General features: G+C 45.3%; 1 protein-coding gene across 1 annotated transcript in view; it reads right to left on the reverse strand.

Annotated features, from left to right (window-relative positions):
- LOC122940096 (alpha-2-macroglobulin-like) overlaps positions 1–26,563 on the reverse strand; it is a 174,593-nt gene that overhangs the window by 120,190 nt on the left and 27,840 nt on the right. Inside the window, exons 9-13 of the mRNA XM_044296442.1 lie at positions 18,801–18,915; positions 17,915–18,024; positions 17,664–17,822; positions 1,964–2,191; positions 267–333 (exon numbers count right to left, since the gene is read on the reverse strand). Coding sequence (XP_044152377.1) covers positions 267–333; positions 1,964–2,191; positions 17,664–17,822; positions 17,915–18,024; positions 18,801–18,915 — 679 coding nt within the window. The remainder of the gene's footprint in view (positions 1–266; positions 334–1,963; positions 2,192–17,663; positions 17,823–17,914; positions 18,025–18,800; positions 18,916–26,563) is intronic.

Here is a 26,563-nt window from a genome sequence, read left to right on the forward strand (position 1 = left end):
TGGAGAGAGTGGTGTAAATGTAGCCATGCTTGTAGCAGGCATCAATTTACTTTCTTCACTGTCAGACCCAAAAAATTTTTTAGTTATTAAAAATGCAAATGTATTGGAAACCAAATCTAAAGTACAATCTGATTAGAATTTATATATTTTTAGCTAAATGTTTTTTTAATTAATCCTAAAATGGAATACTGTATTCTGATCCACCGACTCATCATATCATGAAATGTTGGTTACAGGACAACAGAAATTTCAGCTATAGATCTTACCTTCAGTATCATTTGTAATGTTAATTTCTACAGACCCATAATCTTTTATTGAAGATTTAGAAAGTAACTATAAAATAAATAAAATAAAGTTTTAGATAAATACGTAAAGAAAATATAATATGAAAACATGTATAGATTCATTTTATAATTCAAAGATTTAGGGCTCTTTCACACTTGCGTTCTTTTCTTCCGGCATAGAGTTCCGTCGTCGGGGCTCTATGCCGTAAGAATCCTGATCAGTTTTATCCTAATGCATTCTGAATGGAGTGAAATCCGTTCAGGATGCATCAGGATGTCTTCAGTTCCGGAACGGAACGTTTTTTGGCCGGAGAAAATACCGCAGCATGCTGCGCTTTTTGCTCCGACCAAAAATCCTGAAGACTTGCCGCAAGGCCGGATCCGGAATTAATGCCCATTGAAAGGCATTGATCCGGATCCGGCCTTAAGCTAAACGTCGTTTCGGCGCATTGCTGGATCCGACGTTTAGCTTTTTCTGAATGGTTACCATGGCTGCCGGGACGCTAAAGTCCTGGCAGCCATGTTAAAGTGTAGTGGGGAGCGGGGGAGCAGTATACTTACCGTCTGTGCGGCTCCTGGGGCGCTCCAGAGTGACGTCAGGGCGCCCCAATCGCATGGATCACGTGATCGCATGGACACGTCATCCATGCGCATGGGGCGCTCTGACGTCACTCTGGAGCGCCTCGGGAGCCGCACGGACTGCACGTTTACCACTCCCCCGCTCCCCGCTCCTACTATGGCAACCAGGACTTTAATAGCGTCCTGGATGCCATAGTAACACTGAACGCATTTTGAAGACGGATCCGTCTTCAAATACTTTCAGTACACTTGCGTTTTTCCGGATCCGGCATGTAATTCCGGGAAGTGGAGTACACCCCAGATCCGGACAACGCAAGTGTGAAAGAGGCCTTAGAGACTGCATCTGTTTTAGAGATTGCAGATCAATTTTAAAAATGCCTTAAAATGCCACAAAATGGACAAGTCTAGGACATTTTTTCACACCAGTGTTTTTGCTAGATCCATCATGGATCAGCAAAAATGCTTCCGTCAAAATAATACAACTGTCTGCATCCGTTCTGAACAGATCCAGTTTTATTATATCTAAAATAGCCAAGACGGATCTGTCTCTAAAACCTGTTTATTTTTAGTTTTCTAAATCCGCTTCTCAATGTAGATGCATAAGTGTAGAAGCACTCATTTGTCTTCCTAAATAGTGACTGCATGTGCGCTGCAACATTTCCGAGTAGAAGCGTACCCGAAATCGAATCAGTGCTTCTATGCTGGCACCACTACACTGAGCAGTGGCACATGCAGGAGATTGGCAGGGTCGGGCTACTGTATATGTCCAGCCCTGGCAATCAAACAGCTAGTGGGCACTTGTGGGGACAGCCCCTCTTGCTAATTAGACCAATCAATTCAAATTAATTCGCTAATTTACCTGCTTAGATTATCAGCCAAACCGGTGATATTTATTTGTAAACGGTACTAGTAGGCTTATTTACTGTAGTTGTATAAAGCTAGTTCTTATTTATAGATGATTATCCAGAAATGTTGGCAAATCTTTGATTGTACGTTTCATCCCAGTGTATTGCATATAATTATACCTAAATAGACGTTTGCATGATAACTAGAATATAACTTGCAACCAAGCATTATTGATTTATTGTGTTGTTGCTCACCAGATAATGTAGATAGAGTTGTTTGGCCTCCATCAGCTCAGAGTACTGAATGATATATTCAACTAAAACCTCCTGATGCCCCTCACATGAAAGAACTTTGTCCAAATGGTAGAGCTTCAATAAGCTCTTGCTCCGAGTGTAGAACTGGGCAACATGCAAGGAGGCTATGCCATAACTAGGCCTGATTTCACCAGGAGTATATGGCTCAGTGTCCAGGTACGTTCTAGCCTACAAAAAGTAAGTAAATTGTAATGGGAGAAAGTTACTAAAATATTATTCATGCCTACAGCTGTTGATGTCAAGGGTAAAAAGAACAAAAATGTAATAGTAAGTATAAAAATGCTTGTTAAACAGTTCCTAATTAGTGATGAGCGGCAGGGGTCATATTCGGATTCGCGATATTTAGCGAATATTTTTTAGAATTTTCGCTAAATATTCGAAAATTCGCAATTTTTTTTACTTGAAAAATTAGGAAAAGTAATGATTGTGCAATATGCAAATTTTATAGCACTATATTAGCTAAATTGCTCTATATTCGATTTTTTGCAAATATTCGATATATTGCTATAACAGTTTTTTCGAATATTCGTAATATTCTAAAACAAGAATATATAGCAATATAGCGAATATTCGAAAAAAACAAATATAGAGCAATTTAGCTAATATAGTGCTATAATCTTCTTTGTCTAATAGTTGTAATTTTTTTCTCATCTGAAGTTCAGATTGGAAAAAAATTACAACTATAAAAAAAAAGATTATAGCACTATATTAGCTAAATTGCTCTATATTATTTTTTTTCGAATATTCTCTATATTGCTATAACTTTGTTTTTTCGAATATTCGTAATATTCTAAAACAAGAATATATAGCAATATAGCGAATATTCGAAAAAGCGAATATAGAGCAAAATTCGCAAACACTACTACTCCTAAAGTCAAGTATATTGCATCCTTCTTATTGGCCCACAAGCTAGAAGCAGAGAGGGATCATGTCTACTGATTTAAAAAAAAAATTGAATAAAAAAATTTAAAAAAAAGGAAAAAAAATGTAATATTCAAAATTACGAATATATATAACTATATTCGAAATATTCGCGAATTTCCGAAGTACCTATATTCGCGATAAAAATTCAATAGAAATTCGAATATTCGTGATCAACACTATTCCTAATACCCCACACATCACATCACACTTGGAAGATTCACTTAAGGGAGGATTCACACTCAATACAAATCCTATGGAGTGTCAAGATCCCACCCTGTGTAATCAAAACTCACGTACAGAAGAGATATATATATATATATATATATATATATATATACAGTACAGACCAAAAGTTTGGACACACCTTCTCATTCCAAAAGTTTTCTTTATTTTCATGACTATGAAAATTGTAGATTCAAACTGAAGGCATCAAAACTATGAATTAACACATGTGGAATTATATACATAACAAAAAAGTGTGAAACAACTGAAAATATGTCATATTCTAGTAGCCACCTTTTGCTTTGATTACTGCTTTGCACGCTCTTGGGTTTCTCTTGATGAGCTTCAAGAGGTAGTCACCTGAAATGGTCTTCCAACAGTCTTGAAGGAGTTCCCAGAGATGCTTAGCACTTGTTGGCCCTTTTGCCTTCACTCTGCGGTCCAGCTCACCCCAAACCATCTCGATTGGGTTCAGGTCTGGTGACTGTGGAGGCCAGCTCATCTGGCGCAGCACCCCATCACTCTCCTTCATGGTCAAATAGCCCTTACACAGACAGCCTGGAGGTGTGTTTGGGGTCATTGTCCTGTTGAAAAATAAATGATGGTCCAACTAAACGCAAACCGGATGGAATAGCATGCCGCTGCAAGATGCTGTGGTAGCCATGCTGGTTCAGTATGCCTTCAATTTTGAATAAATCCCCAACAGTGTCACCAGCAAAGCACCCCCACACCATCACACCTCCTCCATGCTTCACGGTGGGAACCAGGCATGTAGAGTCCATCCGTTCACCTTTTCTGCGTCGCACAAAGACACGGTGGTTGGAACCAAAGATCTCAAATTTGGACTCATCAGACCAAATCACAGATTTCCACTGGTCTAATGTCCATTCCTTGTATTCTTTAGCCCAAACAAGACTCTTCTGCTTGTTGTCTGTCCTACTGCTGTGTATCCACCTGACTTCTCCACAACGCAAATGATGGTTCCAACCCCATTTATAAGCAAGAAATTCCACTTATTAAACCTGACAGGGCACACCTGTTAAGTGAAAACCATTTCAGGTGACTACCTCTTGAAGCTCATCAAGAGAATGCCAAGAGTGTGCAAAGCAGTAATCAAAGCAAAAGGTGGCTACTTTGAAGAATCTAGAATATGACATATTTTCAGTTGTTTCACACTTTTTTGTTATGTATATATTTCCACATGTGTTAATTCATAGTTTTGATGCCTTCAGTGTGAATCTACAATTTTCATAGTCATGAAAATAAAGAAAACTCTTTGAATGAGAAGGTGTGTCCAAACTTTTGGTCTGTACTGTATATATATATATATATATATATATATATATATGTGTGTGACAAGCACAAATGCTATAGAATCTTTCACATGGGTCTCTTAATTGATAATAAAACAATTTAAGCACTACAAAGTTTTTTTATGGGAAGTGGGGAGTAACTAGAAGCACTTATACAAAACCCCAATCCTGTGATGCATCAGTTCAGATATATATATATATATATATATATATATATGCACACACCAAACTACTTTACCTTAACCCCTTAAGGACTCAGCCCTATTTCACCTTAAGGACTTGGCCATTTTTTGCAAATCTGACCAGTGTCACTTTAAGTGCTCATAACTTTAAAACGCTTTGACTTACCCAGGCCGTTCTGAGATTTTACCAAAATTTTACCAAAAACTTTGAAAAATTAGCAAATTTCAAAGTTTCAGTTTCTATACTTCTGTAATACATAGTAATACCCCCAAAAATTTTGATGATTTTGCATTCCCCATATGTCTACTTCATGTTTGTAGCATTCTGGGAATTATATTTTATTTTTTGGGGATGTTACAAGGCTTAGAACTTTAGTAGCAAATTTTGAAGTTTTTCAGAAATCTTCAAAATCCCACTTTTTATGGACCAGTTCAGGTTTGAAGTCATATTGTGAGGCTTAGATAATATAAACCTCCCAAAAATTCTAGAAACTACACCCCTCAAGGTATTCAAAACTGTTTTTTCAAACTTTATTAACCCTTTAGGTCTTCCACAAGAGTTAATGGCAGATTGAGAAACAATTTAGAAATGTATATTTCCCTTACGTCCTACCAGCAGCACAGATGGGGTTAACTGCCCCTGTGGACTGGTAGGACCGGCGGAATTTTAATGAGCCCAAGAACCAATAAACGATCTTCAGCTCCCTGAAAGGGAGGAGATCACCCCCCAGCCCACCGTGTTTTTTTCTGTCCTCTGGACAGGTGGACTGGCGTATCGCTCCCTCTCAGGGAGCTGAGAGTGCTAAGGACTCTCTTTCTTTCTTAAAAAGGATCGCCCCGTTTTTTGGCTCTCATTTGCCTTTATTTTAGGCTGATTGCGGCGATTTTTGTACCTGGGGTACCAGTCGCGGAGAGGGGTGTCCCCCTCCCCTCTTCTTTCAGTATTGTGCGGTGTCCCGTTTCTTCCTATCGCCACATGCGTGCGGCGCTATGGGCGCCTCCATCTTCCGGAAGTGACACGCACTAGGTGCGCTACCTCACTTCCGGTTTTTTCGCAGCGCGATCTGAGGTTCTATCCTCACCTCCTTTATTAAATTGTTCCCCTATATACATCCTGGGATCCAGGATTAACCGGGGGAGCTACTTACAGCAGGTTGAGCCACTATTGGCTCTCATATCTCTGGGCTATTTACAATCTAGGACCCGCCCAGGGGGCGGGGCTTTCTCCTTTTAAGCGCCCAGAGCCTGTCTTTGACAAGCTAGCTCCAGAGTTCCCTGTGCCTTGAGATATCCTTTGTAGTATTGCTTGGCTTGGGTTTGTTGTTCCTCTTCTCCAGCTCTATTTTTCTTCTAGTGCTGGTGGGCCCCCTTAAGAAGGTCTTGTTTCTCCACCTCCAATTTTTGTAGGTGTTTTTTCTTTCCAATTACAGACTATGGCTTCCCCTAGGGATCCGGATCAGCGAAAGGCTGGGGCCAAGAGGAAGCATTTGGCGTGTTTTGAATGCAACACGCCCTTAGACGACGCTGTCTCTACTCTAGATGTAAGAGTTGTCGCACGGCATCCACGGAACCCACGATGCAGGAAATGTTTCAGTGGACGAAGACATGCATGGATGATTCCATTAAGGGAGTGGTGCGTTTACTTAATGAGAGGTTACCAGGACCCTCTCAGACTCCCATGGATGTGGTCGCACCAGTCGAAAAGACTTCTTGCTTTTTCCCTCCAGAAAAGACGCAGAAGTTACTTAAGTCCATCAGGTCGGGGGACCAGGATGTTGACATTGGGGAGTCCTCCGATCCCGCCGGACGGACACAGCGTGTCTTCAGAGCGGATGAGACCCTTCTCTCTGTGATGCGCACAGAATGGCGAAAGCCTGAGAAAGGTCCAGTTCTCACCAGAAAGTTTAAACTCATGTACCCGATGGCTAAACCCTTGGTGGAATCGTGGGGTTCCGTTCCCAAGGTGGACATGGCTATAGCCAAGTTGTCCCGGCGCACTCTAGTCCCTGCAGACGATGGGTCTAGTCTGCAGGACCCTCTAGACCGGAGGGCAGAGTGCACCCTTAGAAGGAGTTATGCGACGGCCGCTGCCTCCGCATCAACTTCAATTGCGGCCACTGAAGTAGCCACCTATTTACGCTCTAGGCTCAACCAGATCCAGACAGACGTGGACCAGAGCGTATCCAGAGATGATATCCTGGCAGCCTTCAAATCAGCCAACCTGGCTACGGACTTCCTAGTTGACTCCACCCAGATGCAGCTGAAGCTGGCCGCCAAAACTATGGCCCTAGTTTCGGCTGCCCGCAGACCACTTTGGCTGAAACCTTGGATCGCGGAAAACGCGTCCAAGTTCAACCTTTGTGGGCTCCCCTTCGAACCGGATAGGCTTTTCGGGTCCGAATTGGAAAGATAATGGAGGGGCTTTCCGACATAAAGGGGAAGAGCCTCCCCCAGCAGCCCTTTCGGGGACGCCCCAGACAGGAGAAGAAGCACAAAGGACGTCCGGGGCAGCAGTCTAGGCGCAGAGATTGGGGGGGACCGTCTCGTAAATATTCAAGGCGCTCCCGTAAAACCACCAAGGAGGCAAAACCCTCCTGACTATGGGCCTCTTCGAGGCTCTTGGATAAGCCCTGCTGCCCCTGCAGTGTCTCCTCTAGACTTTCCCGTACCACTCCCCCAAACTCCCGTGGGGGGCCGCCTCTCCCATTTCAAAGACTCTTGGAGTCAGTTGATCGCAGACCCTTGGGTTCTGGACTTAGTCTCCGTCAGGTACCGGGTAGACTTTATCTCTCTCCCCCCAGAGAGATTCATCGCCACACGAAACTTCGGGTCGGCCAAACAAGTGGTCCTGAAATCTTACATCCAGGACTATATTTCCAAGGGAGCCCTAGAGGAGGTGCCGGCAGGGGAGAGAGGCCTAGGCATTTACTCACCAGTGTTCCTGGTTCCCAAGAAGACGGGAGACCTCCGGATTATCATAGACTTGAGATTTCTCAATCGATTTATAAGGAAAACAAGGTTTCGCATGGAAACCATAAGGTCAGTCGCCCATATCCTCAACCTCAGGGATGTCATGGCTACTCTGGACCTCATAGATGCGTATCTTCATATTCCGATCCATTCCGCTTCCCGGAAATTCCTCAGGATCGCGGTCCAGATTTCAGGGGTTCGCAGGCACTTTCAGTTCACCGCGCTTCCCTTCGGAATCTCTTCTGCCCCCCTTATCTTCACCAAGGTGGTGGTGTCGGTGGTGGCAGCTTTGAGACTTCAAGGTCTGACTATTATTCCTTATCTGGACGATTGGCTTTTCATAGCCTCTTCAGTTCCGATCCTTACCCACCATCTTCAGATCGCAATCTCCTTTCTCCTCCGCCTAGGCTGGATTATCAACTGGCAGAAGTCAAATGTGAGCCCATCGACTTCAATCCATTATTTAGGATTCGTGGTCGACTCTGTGGAGATGTCCCTCCGGTTGACTCAAGAAAGGAAAGCGCGGATTCAGGACCTGGCAAAGGTCCTTTATGTCCCTCGTCGAGTCTCTATCCGGACTCTCATGAAGATTCTGGGGCTCATGTCAGCGGCGGCGGACGCAGTCCCTTGGGCACTATGGCACCTTCATCCTCTTCAGTCGGAGGTCTTACACTTATGGAACGGCAGCCCTGCGGGGCTAGATTCCCTGTGCTCCCTGTCCGGTCAAACCCGGAATTCCCTCAGATGGTGGTTTCGACTGCCAGCAGGGAAGTCTATGACCCAACCAACTTGGGTCATATTGACTACAGACGCGTCCCTTGTAGGCTGGGGCACTCACCTGGACGGATCCCCAGTACAGGGATCCTGGTCCCCCCTGGTGCGGCATCTTTCTTCCAATCTTCGCGAGATGCAAGCTATCCGGCTAGCCCTCCTTCACTTCGCCCCTCAGATTCGGGGCAAAGCGGTGAAAGTCCAGTCAGACAATATGACTGCGGTTCTCTATATAAACAAGCAGAGGTGCACAAGGTCATTACCCCTTCTATCAGAGATCGGGGTGATCCTTCGGTGGGCAGAGTTGAACCTTTCCCATTTATCCGCCGTTCATATTCAAGGCTCCCTCAATATGATAGCAGACCGCTTAAGTCGAGGATTACCGACCATGGAGTGGTCTCTGCATCCGGAGGTCTTCAGGCAGCTAGTTCACAGTTGGGGTATGCCAGAGGTGGATCTCATGGCAACCAGATTCAACGCCAAGGTGCTGAGGTTCTGTTCCCTGTACAGGGAAGACAACCCCCTGGCGATAGATGCTCTGTCGATACCGTGGAGGTTCAGGCTGGCTTACATCTTCCCTCCGTTTTCCATGATACCGAGGTTATTGATGAAAATCCGTCAGGATCAGGCCTCGGTAATAGCCATCATACCGTTTTGGCCCAGAAGATCCTGGTTTACCCAGCTCATTCAGATGAGTCGGGGACAATATTGGAGACTCCCCCCGGAGCAGACCCTGGTGTCGTGGGACACTCACCTCTGCCCAGATCTGCACAGGTTCAACCTGACAGCCTGGAGGTTGATCAGTCCCTTCCCAACATAGAAGGGCTTTCCGAGTCGGTCCTGAGAACTTTGTCGCATTCCCGAGCAGAGTCTACAAAGAAGGCCTACTCCAGGATCATGAGAATCTTCGTGGCATGGTGTGATTCCAAACAGGTGGCTTCTGCAGATCCGCCCCTTCCTGCGATACTACAATTCCTTCAAGATGGATTAGATAGAGGCCTATCTCCAGCTACCTTGAAGGTACAAATTTGTGCCATCTCGGCCTGTCTCAACAGGCCATATTCTCGGGACCCACTCATCAAACGCTTCCTGAAGGGAGCGGAGAGACTAAAGCCTACTATACTGAAACCCATTCCCCAGTGGGATCTTTCAGTAGTGCTCAGGGGGCTAGCATCTCCCCCCTTCGAGCCTTTGGAGGAGGTAGATTTCAAATATTTAACTTTAAAGATGGTCTTTCTTCTGGCTATAGCCTCAGCCAAAAGAGTCTCTGAATTGCAGGCTTTCTCTGCAATTCATCCATACATTATTTTCTTACAGGACAGAGTGCTCCTGAAGTTTTTACAATACTTCAGGCCTAAGGTGCCTACCTTTCAAAACATCAACCAGGTAATCTCTTTACCAGTTTTGTTTACAGCCTCCTCCTCTGATACTCCAGCTAGAGACCCGCTGGATATTTCTAGATGCCTCCAGATCTATGTGGATAGATCCAGAGAGTTCAGGATAGATGAGAATCTCCTTATTCTGTTTGCCGGTAAGTCTAAAGGCCGTAAAGCGTCTAAAGCCACCATTAGTCGCTGGATCAAGGAGGCCATTAGGGAAGCCTTTGTCTCCCAAACCTTAGATCCTCCCGAGTTTGTGAGAGCCCATTCTACTAGGGCGGTCTCCACCTCGGTTGCGGAAAGAAGCCTTCTCCCCTTAGAGTTGATCTGTAAGGCGGCCTCCTGGAGCTCTGAGTCAACCTTCATCTCCCATTATAGGATAGATGCTAGGATGGTAGAGTTTTCGGCTTTTGGGCAGACAGTTCTTAGTTCTGCCAGGCATGAGGACCCTCCCTAGGGGTTTTATCTTGCTATCTCCCCATCTGTGCTGCTGGTAGGACGTAAGGGAATCGTTAATTTCTAACGATAATTTGTTTTCCCTTAGTCCTAACAGCAGCACACAATTATCCCTCCCTAAATACATCATACTTGTTAAAAACACGGTGGGCTGGGGGGTGATCTCCTCCCTTTCAGGGAGCTGAAGATCGTTTATTGGTTCTTGGGCTCATTAAAATTCCGCCGGTCCTACCAGTCCACAGGGGCAGTTAACCCCATCTGTGCTGCTGTTAGGACTAAGGGAAAACAAATTATCGTTAGAAATTAACGATTTTTGGAAAATTTTCCAATATAATAAATTGTTTCCAGGAGTAAAACAAGGGTTAACTGCCAAACAAAACTCAAAATGGGTTGCCCTGATCCTGTAGTTTGCAGAAACACCCCATATGTGGTCGTAAACTACTGTTTGGCCGAACGGGAGCACTTAGAAGGAGGGAAACACCATATGGGTTTTGGAAGGCAGATTTGGCAGGACTGGTTTTGTTTATACCATGTCCCATTTGAAGCCTCCTGTTGCACCCCTTGAATAGAAATTTCAAAAAAGTGACTCCATCTAAGAAAGTACATCCCTCAAGGTATTCAAAATTGGGTTTACAAACTTTGTTAACCCTTTAGGTGTTCCACAAGAGTTAATGGCAAATGGAGAAACAATTTCGAAATTTCTATTTTTTTGAAAATTTTTCCAATTTAACCCTTACTTTATTACTGGAAAAAATGGGTTAACAGCGAAACAAAACTGAAAATGGGTTGCCCTGATTCTGTAGTTTGCAGAAACACCCCATATGTGGTCGTGAACTACTATTTGGCTAAACAGCAGGACATAGAAGAAGAGGAACGTCATATGGTTTTTGGAAGGCAGATTTTGCTGGACTGGTTTATTTACACCATGTACCCTTTCAAGCCCCCTGATGCACCCCTAGAGTAGAAACTCCATAAAAGTGACCCCATCTAGGAAACTACGGGATAAGGTGGTTGTTGTTTTGGGACTATTTTAGGGGTAAATATGATTTTTGGTTGCTCTATATTACTCTTTTTTGAGGCAATGTAACAAAAAAATTAAATTCTAAAATTGTTTCTACATTCGCTATTTAGTTTTGTGGAACACCTAAAGGGTTAACATAGTTTGTAAAGTAACTTTTGAATACCTTGAGGGGTGTAGTTTCTTAGATGGGGTCACTTTTTTTGGAGTTTCTAGTCTAGGCTACATCAGGGGGGGCTTCTAATGGGACATGGTGTAAAAAAAAAAAAAACTGTCCATTAAAATCTGCCTTCCAGAAACCATATGGAGTTCCCTTCGTTCTATGCCCTGCCCTGCGGCTATATAGCCATTTACGACCACATATGGGGTGTTTCTGCAAACTACAGAATCGGGGCAATAAATATTGAGTTTTGTTTGGCTGTTACCCTTGCTTTATTACCGGCAAAAAGGATTCAAATGGAAATTTTGCCCAAAAATTGGTGTTTTGGCACCGTTTTTATTTTATATTTTTAACACCGTTCATCCGAGGCGTTTGGTCAAAAGTTACTTTTATATCGATGACTTTTACGCACGCACGCGACAATGCCCAATATGTATGGCTCTCAGACTTTTGGAGACACTAAGCAGGCATCCTAAAACTGCGGCCCTCCAGATGTTGTAAAACTACAATTCCCACCATGCCTTGCTGATGGCTGTAGGTTGTCTGGGCATGCTGGGAGTTATAGTTTTACAACATCTGGAGGGCCGTAGTTTGAGGATGTCAAATTGGTGGTGGCTGCTCTCTATGTAGCTATATGGTGTGGTGCTGCAAATCCAGAGAGAGGACACCCTACCTCTCGGAAGTAGATAAAGTTTTAAAAAAGAGTGTGAGGACGAGCACTCTCACAATTGGCATACATTTATTGGAAACCTGATATAATGATTAGCTAAGATAAATAAAACAATAATACAATAAAATAATGTACATATGTTCAAATGACCACAATGGGATGCTCAATGATCTCAAACAATTTGGCAATCTCTATCCGTCCTGTGAAAAATAATAATAAAAAGACCTGGTATGGCCTGATATCCACAAGAGTTCAAGCAAGAGATGGCACTCTTAAAGGTGTAGCTCCACAGGTTTTGCTAATGTACCAATGTAGTAGATAATAGCAGATGATGGTCCCGTCACATATGTTGGTATTGTTGACAGATGAGAGTAAACTTATCAGCTTTACAATTGTCGGCTTTACAGCCGCTTACCTCCCCTTCGTATACCCCTTCAGTCCTGTGGTTTGCTTCAGACTGGGTAAATGGGGCTCGTCGGATACGGCTTGTGCCGTTGTTGTGTTTGGTGGCCGGGCTTACCGACTGCCGATCGCTTACCTCCAAAATCTTATGGTACGGAGCGGGCGTGAGAAGCCTCCAGCTGGTAAAGGGCTGGCGTCTCACGTGGTTCTGTTTGGTATCCGCGTTTGATACTTGCGGGGTACGAGTGTGATAACTCCCGAAACGCGTCTGGGATTGCGCCATATACCTGTTGGCATTTCTTCAATTGCATGGCCATGCAAATCGAACTTTGGTACTGTACCTCTTGATATCCGAAAATTACAACTTGGAAGTATCGGATGTACTAGAGAGAACACGTCACAGGAAGTGACGCAAATCATACCCCGCAAGTATCAAACGCGGATACCAAACAGAACCACGTGAGACGCCAGCCCTTTACCAGCCGGAGGCTTCTCACGCCCGCTCCGTACCATAAGATTTTGGAGGTAAGCGATCGGCAGTCAATAAGCCCGGCCACCAAACACAACAACGGCACAAGCCGTATCCGACGAGCCCCATTTACCCAGTCTGAAGCAAACCGCAGGACTGAAGGGGCATACGAAGGGGAGGTAAGCGGCTGTAAAGCCGACAATTGTAAAGCTGATAAGTTTACTCTCATCTGTCAACAATACCAACATATGTGACGGGACCATCATCTGCTATTATCTACTACATTGGTACATTAGCAAAACCTGTGGAGCTACACCTTTAAGAGTGCCATCTCTTGCTTGAACTCTTGTGGATATCAGGCCATACCAGGTCTTTTTATTATTATTTTTCACAGGACGGATAGAGATTGCCAAATTGTTTGAGATCATTGAGCATCCCATTGTGGTCATTTGAACATACAGTCATGTGAAAAAATTAGGACATCCTTTGAAAGCATGTGTTTTTTTGTAACATTTTTAATAAAAGGTTATTTCATCTCCGTTTCAACAATACAGAGAGATTAAAGTAATCCAACTAAACAAAGAAAACTGAAGAAAAGTCTTTTCAAGATCTTCTGTAAATGTCATTCTACAAAAATGCCTATTCTAACTGAGGAAAAAGATAGGACACCCTCACATGTATTCCCTCTTAAATTGGCTCAGATCTCACACAGGTATATCACACCAGGTGCACATAATTAGTAGATCGTTACTCTGCATGTTGAATGAGGCTTGCCCTATTTAAACCTCAGACATTTAGTTTGGTGTGCTCCTGACTGTTGAAGTGAGAGTGAGCACCATGGTGAGAGCAAAAGAGCTGTCAGAGGACTTCAGAAAAAAGATTGTAGCAGCCTATGAGTCTGGGAAGGGATTTAAAAAGATCTCAAAAGATTTTGAAATCAGCCATTCCACTGTCCGGAAGATAGTCTACAAGTGGAGGGCTTTCAAAACAACTGCCAACATGCCCAGGACTGGTCGCCCCAGCAAGTTCACCCCAAGAGCAGACCGCAAGATGCTAAAAGAGGTCTCCAAAAACCCTAAAGTGTCATCTCGAGAACTACAGCAGGCTCTGGCTACTGTTGATGTAGAAGTACATGCCTCTACAATCAGAAAGAGACTGTACAAGTTTAACTTGCATGGGAGGTGTGCAAGGAGGAAACCTTTGCTTTCCAAGAGAAACATCGAGGCCAGACTGACATTTGCCAGAGATAAAGTTGACAAAGACCAGGACTTCTGGAATAATGTTCTTTGGACAGATGAGTCCAAAATTGAATTATTTGGACACAACAGCAGAGGACATGTTTGGCGTAAACCAAACACAGCATTCCAAGAAAAGAACCTCATACCAACTGTGAAGCATGGAGGTGGAAGTGTCATGGTTTGGGGCTGCTTTGCTGCAGCAGGACCTGGTCAGCTCACCATCATAGAATCCACGATGAATTCTACTGTGTATCAGAAGGTGCTTGAAGAACATGTGAGACCATCAGTTAGAAAATTAAAGCTGAAGCGGAACTGGACCATGCAACATGACAATGACCCAAAACATACTAGTAAATCAACCAAAGATTGGCTGAAAAAGAAGAAATGGAGAGTCCTGGAATGGCCAAGTCAAAGTCCAGATTTGAATCCCATTGAGATGCTGTGGGGTGACTTGAAAAGGGCTGTACGTGCAAGAAACCCCTCAAACATCTCACAGCTGAAAAAGTTCTGCATTGAGGAGTGGGGTAAAATTTCCTCAGACCGATGTCGAAGACTGGTAGATGGCTACAAGAACCGTCTCACTGCAGTTATTTCAGCCAAAGGAGGTAACACTCGCTATTAGGGGCAAGGGTGTCCTATCTTTTTCCTCAGTTAGAATAGGCATTTTTGTAGAATGACATTTACAGAAGATCTTGAAAAGACTTTTCTTCAGTTTTCTTTGTTTAGTTGGATTACTTTAATCTCTCTGTATTGTTGAAACGGAGATGAAATAACCTTTTATTAAAAATGTTACAAAAAACCACATGCTTTCAAAGGGTGTCCTAATTTTTTCACATGACTGTATGTACATTATTTTATTGTATTATTGTTTTATTTATCTTAGCTAATCTTTATATCAGGTTTCCAATAAATGTATGCCAATTGTGAGAGTGCTCGTCCTCACACTCAGTTTGAGGATGCCTGCACTAAAACTAATATTTTTGGGGGCAAAAAAAATTGTTTTTTTCATGTCTCCAAAGGCTGAGAGCCATAGTTTTTTATGTTCTCTAGTGGACTGTTGGGGATTATAAAAATGTAGTACTACATGGAATTGTGATACTCCCTGAAGCAATCGATAACGCAGAGGCCCGGATGATTGGGGCACGTGTCGCACTGAGTGGTGGTGTCCTTCCGTATCCCCCTCCTGCGACACACTCTGCACTTTTTTTGGGTTCGTCCCTTCTTTCCAGTATGGGGGACCACACCTGGAAAGTGTTGGCCAGGGACGATCCGGGCGCCTCATGTTCCCGAGGTACTCCGGCCTGCTCTTTCCCGGTCTGAAAAGATCAGGGCCTTGAGGACTGCCTCATAGAACTGGAGGAATGTCCCTGTACTGCCAGCGCTTCGGGATAGTACAAAAGAGTTGTATTAAGTAGACCGCAACCTTTTTGTACCATGCCCGGGTTTTGCGCATGGCGTTATATGGCTTGAGGACTTGATCAGAGAGATCAACTCCTCCCATTTACCGATTGTAGTCGACAATACAATCGGGTTTGAGGACCGTTGCCGTGGTACCTCGCACAGAGACTGGGGTGGTGCTGTTACCGTGGATTGTGGACAGCATAAGGACATCCCTCTTGTCCTTATACCTGACCAGCAACAGGATTCCACTGGTAAGTGCACAGGTCTCATCCCTGGGATAGGTACCTGGAGGGGGTAGGCAGGGAGGCCGCATTGATTTTTCTGCACGGTCCCACAAGCGAACGTGGCTCTGGCGGCAAGGGACCTGAACAAGGGAATGCTGGTATAAAAGTTATCCACGTACAAGTGGTAACCGTTATCCAGCAGTGGGTACATAAGGTCCCACACGAGTTTCCCGCTAACACCCAGAGTGGGGGGACATTCTGGGGGTTGAATACGGGAATCTCGTCCCCTCGTACACACGAAATTTGTAAGTGTACCCTGAGGTACTCTCACAAATTTTGTATAGCTTCACGCCATACCTCGCCCGCTTTGTGGGAATATATTGGCAGAAACTGAGTCTCCCCTTGAACGCAACGAGAGACTCATCAACCGCGACCTCCCTTCCAGGTACGTAGGCCTCCATGAATTTGGCCCCAAAGTGATCGATGACCGGCCGTATCTTATACAGCCGGTCATAGGCAGGATCACCTTAGGGTGGACATGCTGCATTATCGGAATAATGCAGACATTTCCGGATGGCCTCAAACCGGGGACGTGTCATGACCATACTGTACAGTGGGGTCTGGTATAGGACGTCCCCACTCCAGTTTTGCCTGACACTGGGTTTTTGGACTAGACCCATATGCAGCATGAGGCCCCAAAATGTCCTCATCTCGGCTGCACTGATCAGCGTCCAGCCACCGGGTCTAGCCAAAAATGAGCCTGGGTTTTGAGCGACAAACTGTTGGGCGTGCAGATTCGTCTGCTCCACCATCAGATTCACCAGTGGGTTACTGAAAAAAAAACTAAAATAGTCAATTTCAGTAAACCCCACTGTGGGAATCTGGATTCCAGGACTGCCAGCAAAAGGTAGGGGGGGGGGGGCAAGTGGCAGGGAGGGCTGATAGATGGATCAAAGAAAGTTTGGAATAAAAGTGCTTTTTTTTTTTCCTAACTAACTTTTCCTTTCTTTCCCTGCCTAACAGTGCCTCTCCCTCACTGATCCTAACCTACCTGGGTGGCGATGGGTGCAGGAGGGTGATGGATGGCGATTAGGGGGGCACAGGAGCTGGTGCTGGACGATGCTGCCGGGTGCTCGTGCAGAACAGGAAGAGGAGGGGGGAGAGGAGCGCAGGAAGTTTGTATCTCGCGCCTCTCTCCCCTGCACCAATCAGCACCCTGGACAGCATTGTTCAGCACCAGGGCCAGCACCGCCTCTCCAAATCTTCGCACTGCGATTGGTGGTGTGTAATCACGCCACCGATCGCAGTCTTTTTCCTTTTCATCGGGTCACAGGACACCCGAATGGACCGGAAACGCAGAAAACCGCAGGTCTGAATTGACCTGCGGTTTTCTGCGATCGCCGATATGGGGGGGGTCCGTGGCGCCGGAATCCCGATTTAAAGTTAGGACGTACCGGTACGCCCTGAGTCCTTAAGGGGTCCATAAATAAATAGAATATATTGTATATACTAAAATAATAAATATAAGGTAAAATAAGAACTTTTGGAATATATCATCACAGAAAAATGCCTCTTTCTGTGTCCCTTTTGTTCACTCAGTCCGAGTTCACTGATAAAATCCATACACAGGAAGCAAAGAGATAAAGGTCAGATCAGGGTACAGCTGTTGTCTATAGAAGTAGATGTAGAGGGAAGGGCGAGGTCGGAGCAGAAACAGGAAATGAGCTGCTCTGATGTCTACCATACACAGCACACAGTGAAGAGATTCTGATCCCCATCACACACACACACACACACACAAATTGCAGCCTACTGTAAGCTAAGCAGACATTGATTGGTACCTTCAAGTACATTTTGGCTTCCCAGTTGCTGGTATTTAAAGTAAAGGATGCTTGACCATTCTCATCTGTCACTAAAGTCAGATTGACTAAATTAGATCTGCTCTGAAGAAAAACCGCAGTGTCTGGTATTGGATTACCATCTGCATCTTCCATTTTAATCTGAAAAATAAATCATAACATATACTGTAAATGCAATGTATGACCTGCAATGCAAATAGTATATAAAGGAGAAGGGGTCCTATAAGACTCACCAGTCCACTATATGGTATCCCAGGCTTATAGTCCTTATCAGTATGAACAAATGACAGTCTGTTGATGACAGTAGATATGCTTGTTTCACTGGATGTTGACTGATCCACCCCTACATAAAAATTGAAAAATAAGTAAAAAATAAACACTTTTGAATATTTTTCCACCTCAAGGCTACGTTTACTGGTTGGGTTTTCTGATACAGTCTTTGCAGTTGAGTTAGTATCTGTCCTTTACACTCACTATCCCTTTAAGATCCACACCTGGTTTGGGCTTCAAAAACGGCATTAAGGCTACTTTCACACTTGCGGTAGCAGTGTCCAGCAGGCTGTTTCGGCAAGAAACAGCCTGCCGGATCCGTGCTAACGCTAACCCACTGTGCCGCTGGCCCTATTCACTTGGTCAGTATTTTCCATCAGTATTTGCAAGCCAAACCAGCACACATCTTTCCACTATACTTTTTCTCTTTAGGCTCCACTGTCATAAAAGCTGATCAAATACTAATTGTAGTATACTGAAATTTGACCGAGACCTAATCCACACCTTTTTGCGGTCCACAAATTATGGATCCACAAAATACGAATGTGGTCCGTGTGGTTCTGCATTTTTTTTTTGGGGGGGGGGGGGACCCATTGACAGTCCAGGGTTCACCTATTGCAGCCAAGTATAGGAAAAGTATAGGACATGCTTCACCCATATTCTTTACGAATCCATATGTCTATCCTGCTAAAAGATAGAATATATAAAAGAAATGCAGACCACTGGCCAATAAGGAACAATGGGTCCACAATTTAAATGTGGATGATACAAGGACCATATCCGTATTTAGCTGATCTGCGATATGTTCATTTGCATGGGGCTTTAGTAATAGTAGATAAGAACACTTACCAGTCCCCTCTTCAGTGATAGAGGCCAAACCAGTAAATTGCTTTACCAAGCCAGTTTTGTTTAGTTTGAAGATTTCAGATTGGACCTCTATGGTTTGGCATCCAGATCTGTCGAGCTTTGAGGAAAATAAGACAGAGACACAAGAACAATTAAGGGGTAGTTTCCATCTGCATGCTTTTAGAGATGTTTTCCAGGAGTTAAATATTGATGACTAGAGATGAGTAGAAATGAGCGAACACCTGGATGTTCGGGTTCGAGAAGTTTGGCCGAACTTCCCCGGAAATGTTCGGGTTCGGGATCTGAACCCGACCCGAGCTTCGTCCCGAACCCAAACCCCATTGAAGTCAATGGGGACCCAAACTTTTCGGCACTAAAAAGGCTGTAAAACAGCCCAGGAAAGAGCTAGAGGGCTGCAAAAGGCAGCAACATGTAGGTAAATCCCCTGCAAACAAATGTGGATAGGGAAATGAAAAAAATTAAAATAAAATTAATAAAAATTAACCAATATCAATTGGAGAGTGGTCCAATAGCAGAGAATTTGGCTTCACGTCACCCACCACTGTAACAGTCCATTGTCAGATATTTAGGCCCAGGCACCCAGGCAGAGGAGAGAGGTCCCTTAACAGAGAATCTGGCTTCATGTCAGCAGAGAATCAGTCTGCATGTCATAGCAGAGAATCAGGCTTCACGTCACCCACCACTGTAACAGTCCATTGTCATATATTTAGGCCCCGGCACCCAGGCAGAGGAGAGAGGTCCCATAACAGAGAATTTGGCTTCATGTCAGCAGAGAATCAGTCTTCATGTCATAGCAGAGAATCAGGCTTCACGTCACCCACCACTGTAACAGTCCATTGTCAGATATTTAGGCCCAGGCACCCAGGCAGAGGAGAGAGGTCCATTAACAGAGAATCTGGCTATATGTCAGCAGAGAATCAGTCTTCATGTCATAGCAGAGAATCAGGCTTCACGTCACCCACCACTGTAACAGTCCATTGTCAGATATTTAGGCCCAGGCAGAGGAGAGAGGTCCCTTAACAGAGAATCTGGCTTCATGTCAGCAGAGAATCAGTCTGCATGTCATAGCAGAGAATCAGGCTTCACGTCACCCAACACTGGAACAGTTCATTGTCAGATATTTAGGCCCAGGCACCCAGGCAGAGGAGAGAGGTCCCATAACAGAGAATCTGGCTTCATGTCAGCAGAGAATCAGTCTTCACGTCATAGCAGAGAATCAGGCTTCACGTCACCCAACACTGGAACAGTTCATTGTCAGATATTTAGGCCCAGGCACCCAGGCAGAGGAGAGAGGTCCCATAACAGAGAATCTGGCTTCATGTCAGCAGAGAATCAGTCTGCATTTCATAGCAGAGAATCATGCTCTACGTCACCCAACACTGGAACAGTTCATTGTCAGATATTTAGGCCCAGGCACCCAGGCAGAGGAGAGAGGTCCCGTGACAGAGAATCTGGCTTCATGTCAGCAGAGAATCAGTCTGCATGTCATAGCAGAGAATCAGGCTTCACGTCACCCACCACTGTAACAGTCCATTGTCATATATTTAGGCCCAGGCACCCAGGCAGAGGAGAGAGGTCCCGTAACAGAGAATCTGGCTTCATGTCAGCAGAGAATCAGTCTGCATGTCATAGCAGAGAATCAGGCTTCACGACACCCACCACTGTAACAGTCCATTGTCATATATTTAGTCCCAGGCACCCAGGCAGAGGAGAGAGGTCCCGTAACAGAGAATCTGGCTTCATGTCAGCAGAGAATCAGTCTTCATGTCATGGCAGAGAATCATGCTTTACGACACCCAACACTGGAACAGTCCATTGTCATATATTTATGCCCAGGCACCCAGGCAGAGGAGAGAGGTCCCGTAAAAGAGAATCTGACTTCATGTCAGCAGAGAATCAGTCTTCATATCATAGCAGAGAATCATGCTTTACGTCATCCAACACTGGAACAGTCCATTGTCAGATATTTAGGCCCAGGCACCCAGGCAGAGGAGAGAGGTCCCGTAACAGAGAATCTGGCTTCATGTCAGCAGAGAATCAGTCGTCATGTCATAGTAGAGAATCATGCTTTACGTCACCCAACACTGGAACAGTCCATTGTCAGATATTTAGGCCCAGGCACCCAGGCAGAGGAGAGAGGTCCCGTAACAGAGAATCTGGCTTCATGTCAGCAGAGAATCAGTCTTCATGTCATAGCAGAGAATCAGGCTTCACGTCACCCAACACTGTAACAGTCCATTGTCAGATATTTAGACCCCGGCACCCAGACAGAGGAGAGGTTCATTCAACTTTGGGTTGCCCCGCAATATAATGGTAAAATTAAAATAAAAATAAGATTGAATGAGGAAGTGCCCTGGAGTACAATAATATATGGTTAGTTAATGTCTAATCTGCACAATGGATGGACAGGTCCTGTGGGGTCCATGCCTGGTTCATTTTTATGAACGTTAGCTTGTCCACATTGGCTGTAGACAGGCGGCTGCGTTTGTCTGTAATGATGCCCCCTGCCGCGCTGAATACACGTTCAGACAAAACGCTGGCCACCGGGCAGGCCAGCACCTCCAAGGCATAAAAGGCTAGCTCTGGCCACGTGGACAATTTAGAGACCCAGAAGTTGAATGGGGCCGAACCATTAGTCAGTACGTGGAGGGGTGTGCACACGTACTGTTCCACCATGTTAGTGAAATGTTGCCTCCTGTTAACACGTTGCGTATCAGGTGGTTGTGCAGTTAGCTGTGGCGTGTTGACAAAACTTTTCCACATCTCTGCCATGCTAACCCTGCCCTCAGAGGAGCTGGCCGTGACACAGCTGCCTTGGCGACCTCTTGCTCCTCCTCTGCCTTGGCCTTGGGCTTCCACTTGTTCCCCTGTGACATTTGGGAATGCTCTCAGTAGCGAGTCTACCAACGTGCGCTTATACTCGCGCATCTTACTATCATGCTCCAGTGCAGGAAGTAAGATGGGCACATTGTCTTTGTTCAGTGGATCCAGCAGGGTGGCAACCCAGTAGTCCGCACACGTTAAAATGTGGGCAACTCTGCTGTCGTTGTGCAGGCACTGCAGCATGTAGTCGCTCATGTATGCCAGGCTGCCCAGAGGTAAGGACAAGCTGTCCTCTGTGGGAGGCGTATCGTCATCGACCTGCGTTTCCCCCCAGCCACGCACCAGTGATGGGCTCGAGCTGCGTTGGGTGCCACCCCGCTGTGAACATGCTTCATCCTCAGCCTCCTCCATCTCATCCTCGTCCTCCTCGTCCTCCAGTAGTGGGCCCTGGCTGGCCACATTTGTACCTGGCCTCTGCTGTTTCAAAAAACCTCCCTCTGAGTCACTTCAAATAGACTGGCCTGAATGTGCTAAAAATGACCCCTCTTCCTCCTCTTCCTCCTCCCCCTCCTAGGCCACCAATGTATTGAATTCAAATTCAGGCCTTTTTTTACAGACACCTAACACTATCTGGCTATCTATTTAGGTACCGTATTACACTAATACAGGCACAGCAGTAGCGACAGATTTAGCTGAATATAAATTTTAGGCCTAGTATTTAGGCGCTGGATGACAGGTGTACGTTTACGGACACAATTAGACTTGGAAATGCACGGTAGCGTGTGAAGTTATTGAGGATGACCCTATCCGCACCTTCAATCTAATATACCCTTTTATGGATAGATTTAAAGTTGGCCTGATTACAGCAGAAACCACTGATTTAGGGAATTGCTAAGTTGGGAATTGTATTTCAACCCAGAACAAAAATATATCCTTTGCCAGACAGCAGACAGTATTACAATTGGCTAGCCACAGCTGAAACACCAGATTTAGGGTACTGCTATTTTGGCAATTGTATTCCACCCCTCAATAAAATAGCAAGCACAGCCAAGAACCTGATGTAGGATATAGCAAAAAAACAACAACCTACTATTGATGGTTAAATGTATTTGGTGGCAGCTTGTGCTGGCGCACCACAAGACACAAAATGGCCGCCGATCACACCAGAAAAAAGTGACAAAAAAACGCTCTGGGCAGCCTAAAACAGTGAGCAATTAAATAGCAACAGTTGAATGATCCACAGCTGTAGATCGATCACTTCATTAAGTGTTTTTGCTGAGTAAATCTCTGCCCTGCCTAATCTCGCCCTAACAGCAGCAGCTGCATCCTCTCCCTACACTGATCAGAGCAGAGTGATGTGCGGCGCTATGCGACTCCAGCTTAAATAGAGGCTGGGTCACATGCTGCACTGGCCAATCACAGCCATGCCAATAGTAGGCATGGCTGTGATGGCCTCTTGGGGCAAGTAGTATGACCCTTGTTGATTGGCTGCTTTTCAGCCTTTCAAAAAGCGACAAGAAAGCGCCGAACACCGAACCCGGACTTTTACGAAAATGTTTGGGTTCGGGACCGTGTCACGGACACCCAAAATTCGGTACGAACCTGAACTATACTATCCCTATCCCGAACTTAAACTTTTTTGTGAAGTTCGGCCGAACCCGTCGAACCTGAACATCCAGGTATCTGCTCAAAAACTATGAATTGTCCTGCAACAAAACGCCATGGGAACAAAACCCATAAAACAGTGTTGGGATTGCGTTTTTTTTTTCAATTTCACCCCATTTGGAATTTTTTTCCCTCTTCCCACTACATTTTATGCCATAATTAATGGTGGTATTAGAAAGTACAACTTGTCCCGCAAAAAATAAGCCCTTATACAGCTATGTGACTGGACATATAAAAAATGTATGGCTCACGAAAATAAGGAAGAAAAATGAAAAACGCAAAAATGAAATAAACCTCCGGTATCCTAAGGGTGAAGGGCTCTTTTACATTGGCTGAGCATTATTGCCTGTTTAGAGGTGCAGCTAATCACAAAACAAATAAGCAGTGCACTAGCAGCTCCTAAAATCATTTTTTCAGCCGCACATTGCACTGTGTAAACAGAGGATGTACTGGCATCCATGTGCAAAGTAAATGGGAGACAAATGATCGTAATAATGATCATTTGCCCCCTTTTTCTCCTTTCATCAGACCATATGAAAGGCCAAGCGTTGAGTAAAGTGAAGTAGTCAAAGCATAATTCAATCCAAAGTTTAGGAAAATTTTGATTTGTTACAAAGCCAAATCTCCTTGTGCTTCTTGGTAACGAATCAGGTTTTCTTAAAATGGCAGCTGCATGTGTTACAAAGTGAAAGTAAGAAGCCCAGGAACACAAGATCACTTAAAATGCAGTACAGCCAGCCATTCCGCAGATAGCCATTCCCTGTGATGTCACAGCTCTATAAAACTCTCATCCCTCCACTGTCCTGTGAGATGAGTATAGGGAGAGATGGGACAAGCAGACAAGCATTCATGTGCTGGGGACAGTGCTGCTTCAATTATCCACCGGCCATGTTTGATCCATCCACCATGTTCGGCATCTGGTTTTATCCCTAATAATTTTAAAAGCGAAATACTATTAAGTTCATGGTAGGGAGGGATCCCAGACCTTATGGAGAGATCCACATGGGATTATGGTCATCCCTGTTGTAAATTCCTCCATTTTATTGCTTTTAGGATGGTTTTCCTGCCCTAATGCTGTGTACCATCTCTGGTACCATCACACAGGAGAACAGGGGCTGCTACATACATGCTCTGGCTCTCCTGATCCCCGCCAGAGGACCACAGCATTTGAAGGGTTTATCACAGGGTTTACCACAACTGGCATTACCACAGACACCCGGTGGCCATTGCGCTCACTGCACACGGCAGCGGGCACCATTTTTTATTACTCGGACGCCAATGCAAATAAATTTACTGTTAGTGGTCGGGAAATGGTTAGGGACATAGATAGTGTAGGGACAGGAATGGGTTTTTTTTCTGGCAGGATTTAGTGTTGAAAGGTGTTAGAGACCCAAAGTCATTTAAAGGACTATTGTTTTATCTGGCTGCAATATATATTATTAGCGCAACCTGCGCTAAATTGCGTGCAATTGTTTGGCTGCTGCTGACAGTGACACAACTTTTGCTACATCTGTTGTGTTACATTTGCGCATCCTAAATATCTGTGACATTCAGCGCAATTGTTTGGCCGCTGCTGACAGCGACATTACCTGCGCTACATCTCCTGTATAACGTTTGTGCATCCTAAATATCTGTGTTGTTAGGTCAACAAGTCAGGAGGATAACCAGAGTAATGAAGTGGAAGAGGAAGTGGTGGACGATTAAGTCAGTGACCCAACCTGTGAAGGTGGCAAGCCGAGCGAGGACAGCAGTACAGAGGGGGAGGGATCCGCAGCACCGCAACAGGCTGAAAGAGGCAGTGGGGTGGCAAAAGGGAGAAGGCGGGCCACACCAAACAGGCCCGCAACTGTTCCCCAGAGCACCCCCTTGTGGCAATCTCCCTTGCCAAGGGGTAGGTGTTCCGCAGTCTGACGCTTTTTTAAGGACGATAAAAGAACTGTCATTTGCAACCTGTGCCATACCAAAATGAGCAACGGCGTGAACACTAGCAACCTCACCAACACTAGCATGATCCGCCACATGGCATCAAAGTCCCTAATAGGTGGGATGAACACCTGGGTCCCCAGTGTCTGTGGGTCACACCACTGCCTCCTCTTCCCCTGTGTTACATGCTGGCCAATCCCCTGTCCAAGATGCAGGCCCGGATGCCTCCCACCCTGCACCAAGACCTTCCCAAGCACCATCAGCTCGCACATCCACTTCTGTGTCCCAGGGCAGCGTACAGATGTCTATACCCCAGGCCTTTGAACGAAAGCGCAAATACCCAGCCACCCACCCACAGGCCTTAGCACTAAATGTGCACTAAATGTGCACCTTTCAAAATTGCTGGCCCTGGAAATGTTGCCATTTAGGCTTGTGGACACTGAGCCCTTCAGCAGCCTGATGGCGGCGGCCGTCCCTCATTTCTCAGTCCCCAGCGGCCACTATTTTTCCCGGTGTGCCATCCCCACCTTACACCAGCATGTGTCCCTTAACATCACTCGTGCCCTGACCAACGCAGTCAGTAGCTGGAAGCAGTGCAGCACTGCAGTGGGGAAGCGGCAATAGGCCGCGCTGAAACTAATTTGCTTAGGTGACTAACAGCACACCGCCGCAGAGCTGTGGCAGGGTATAAGAGACCAGACTGAGCTGTGGCTCTCGCCACTCAACCTACGACCAGGCATGGTTGTGTCTGATAATGAACATAACTTGGTGGCGGCTTTGGAACTCGGCAAGCTCACACACATACCATGCCTAGCCCACGTGTTCAACTTAGTGGTTCTCAAAACCTACCCCAATTTGCTTGAGGTACTGGTGAAGGTGCGCCCCATGTGTGCCCATTTCTGCAAGTCATCTACAGCTGCCGCCGATCTGGCAATGCTGCAGCAACGCTTGCAATTGCCAGCTCACCGACTGTTGTGCAACGTGAGCACATGCTGGAACTCCATGTTTCACATATTGGCTAGGGTTTGTGAGCAGCAGAGGGCAGTAGTGGAATACCAGCTGCAACATGGTTGTCGCCTTTCCAGTCAGTTTCCGCTGTTCATAAACGACGAGTGGGCATGGATGTCTGACCTCTGTGAGATTTTACGCAACTTTGAGGAATCAACACAGATGGTGAGCAGCGATGCTGCTATTATCAGCGTAACCATCCCACTTCTGTGTCTACTGAAACGCTCGCTGCTCACAATGAAGGCGGGACGCTTTGCATGTGGAAGAGGTGGAAATGGGAGAAGTCAGTACACAGGGTGATAGCCAGACCACCCTCAGTTAATCTT

Source organism: Bufo gargarizans, chromosome 6 (genome assembly GCF_014858855.1).
Source record: "Bufo gargarizans isolate SCDJY-AF-19 chromosome 6, ASM1485885v1, whole genome shotgun sequence".
NCBI lineage: Eukaryota > Metazoa > Chordata > Amphibia > Anura > Bufonidae > Bufo > Bufo gargarizans.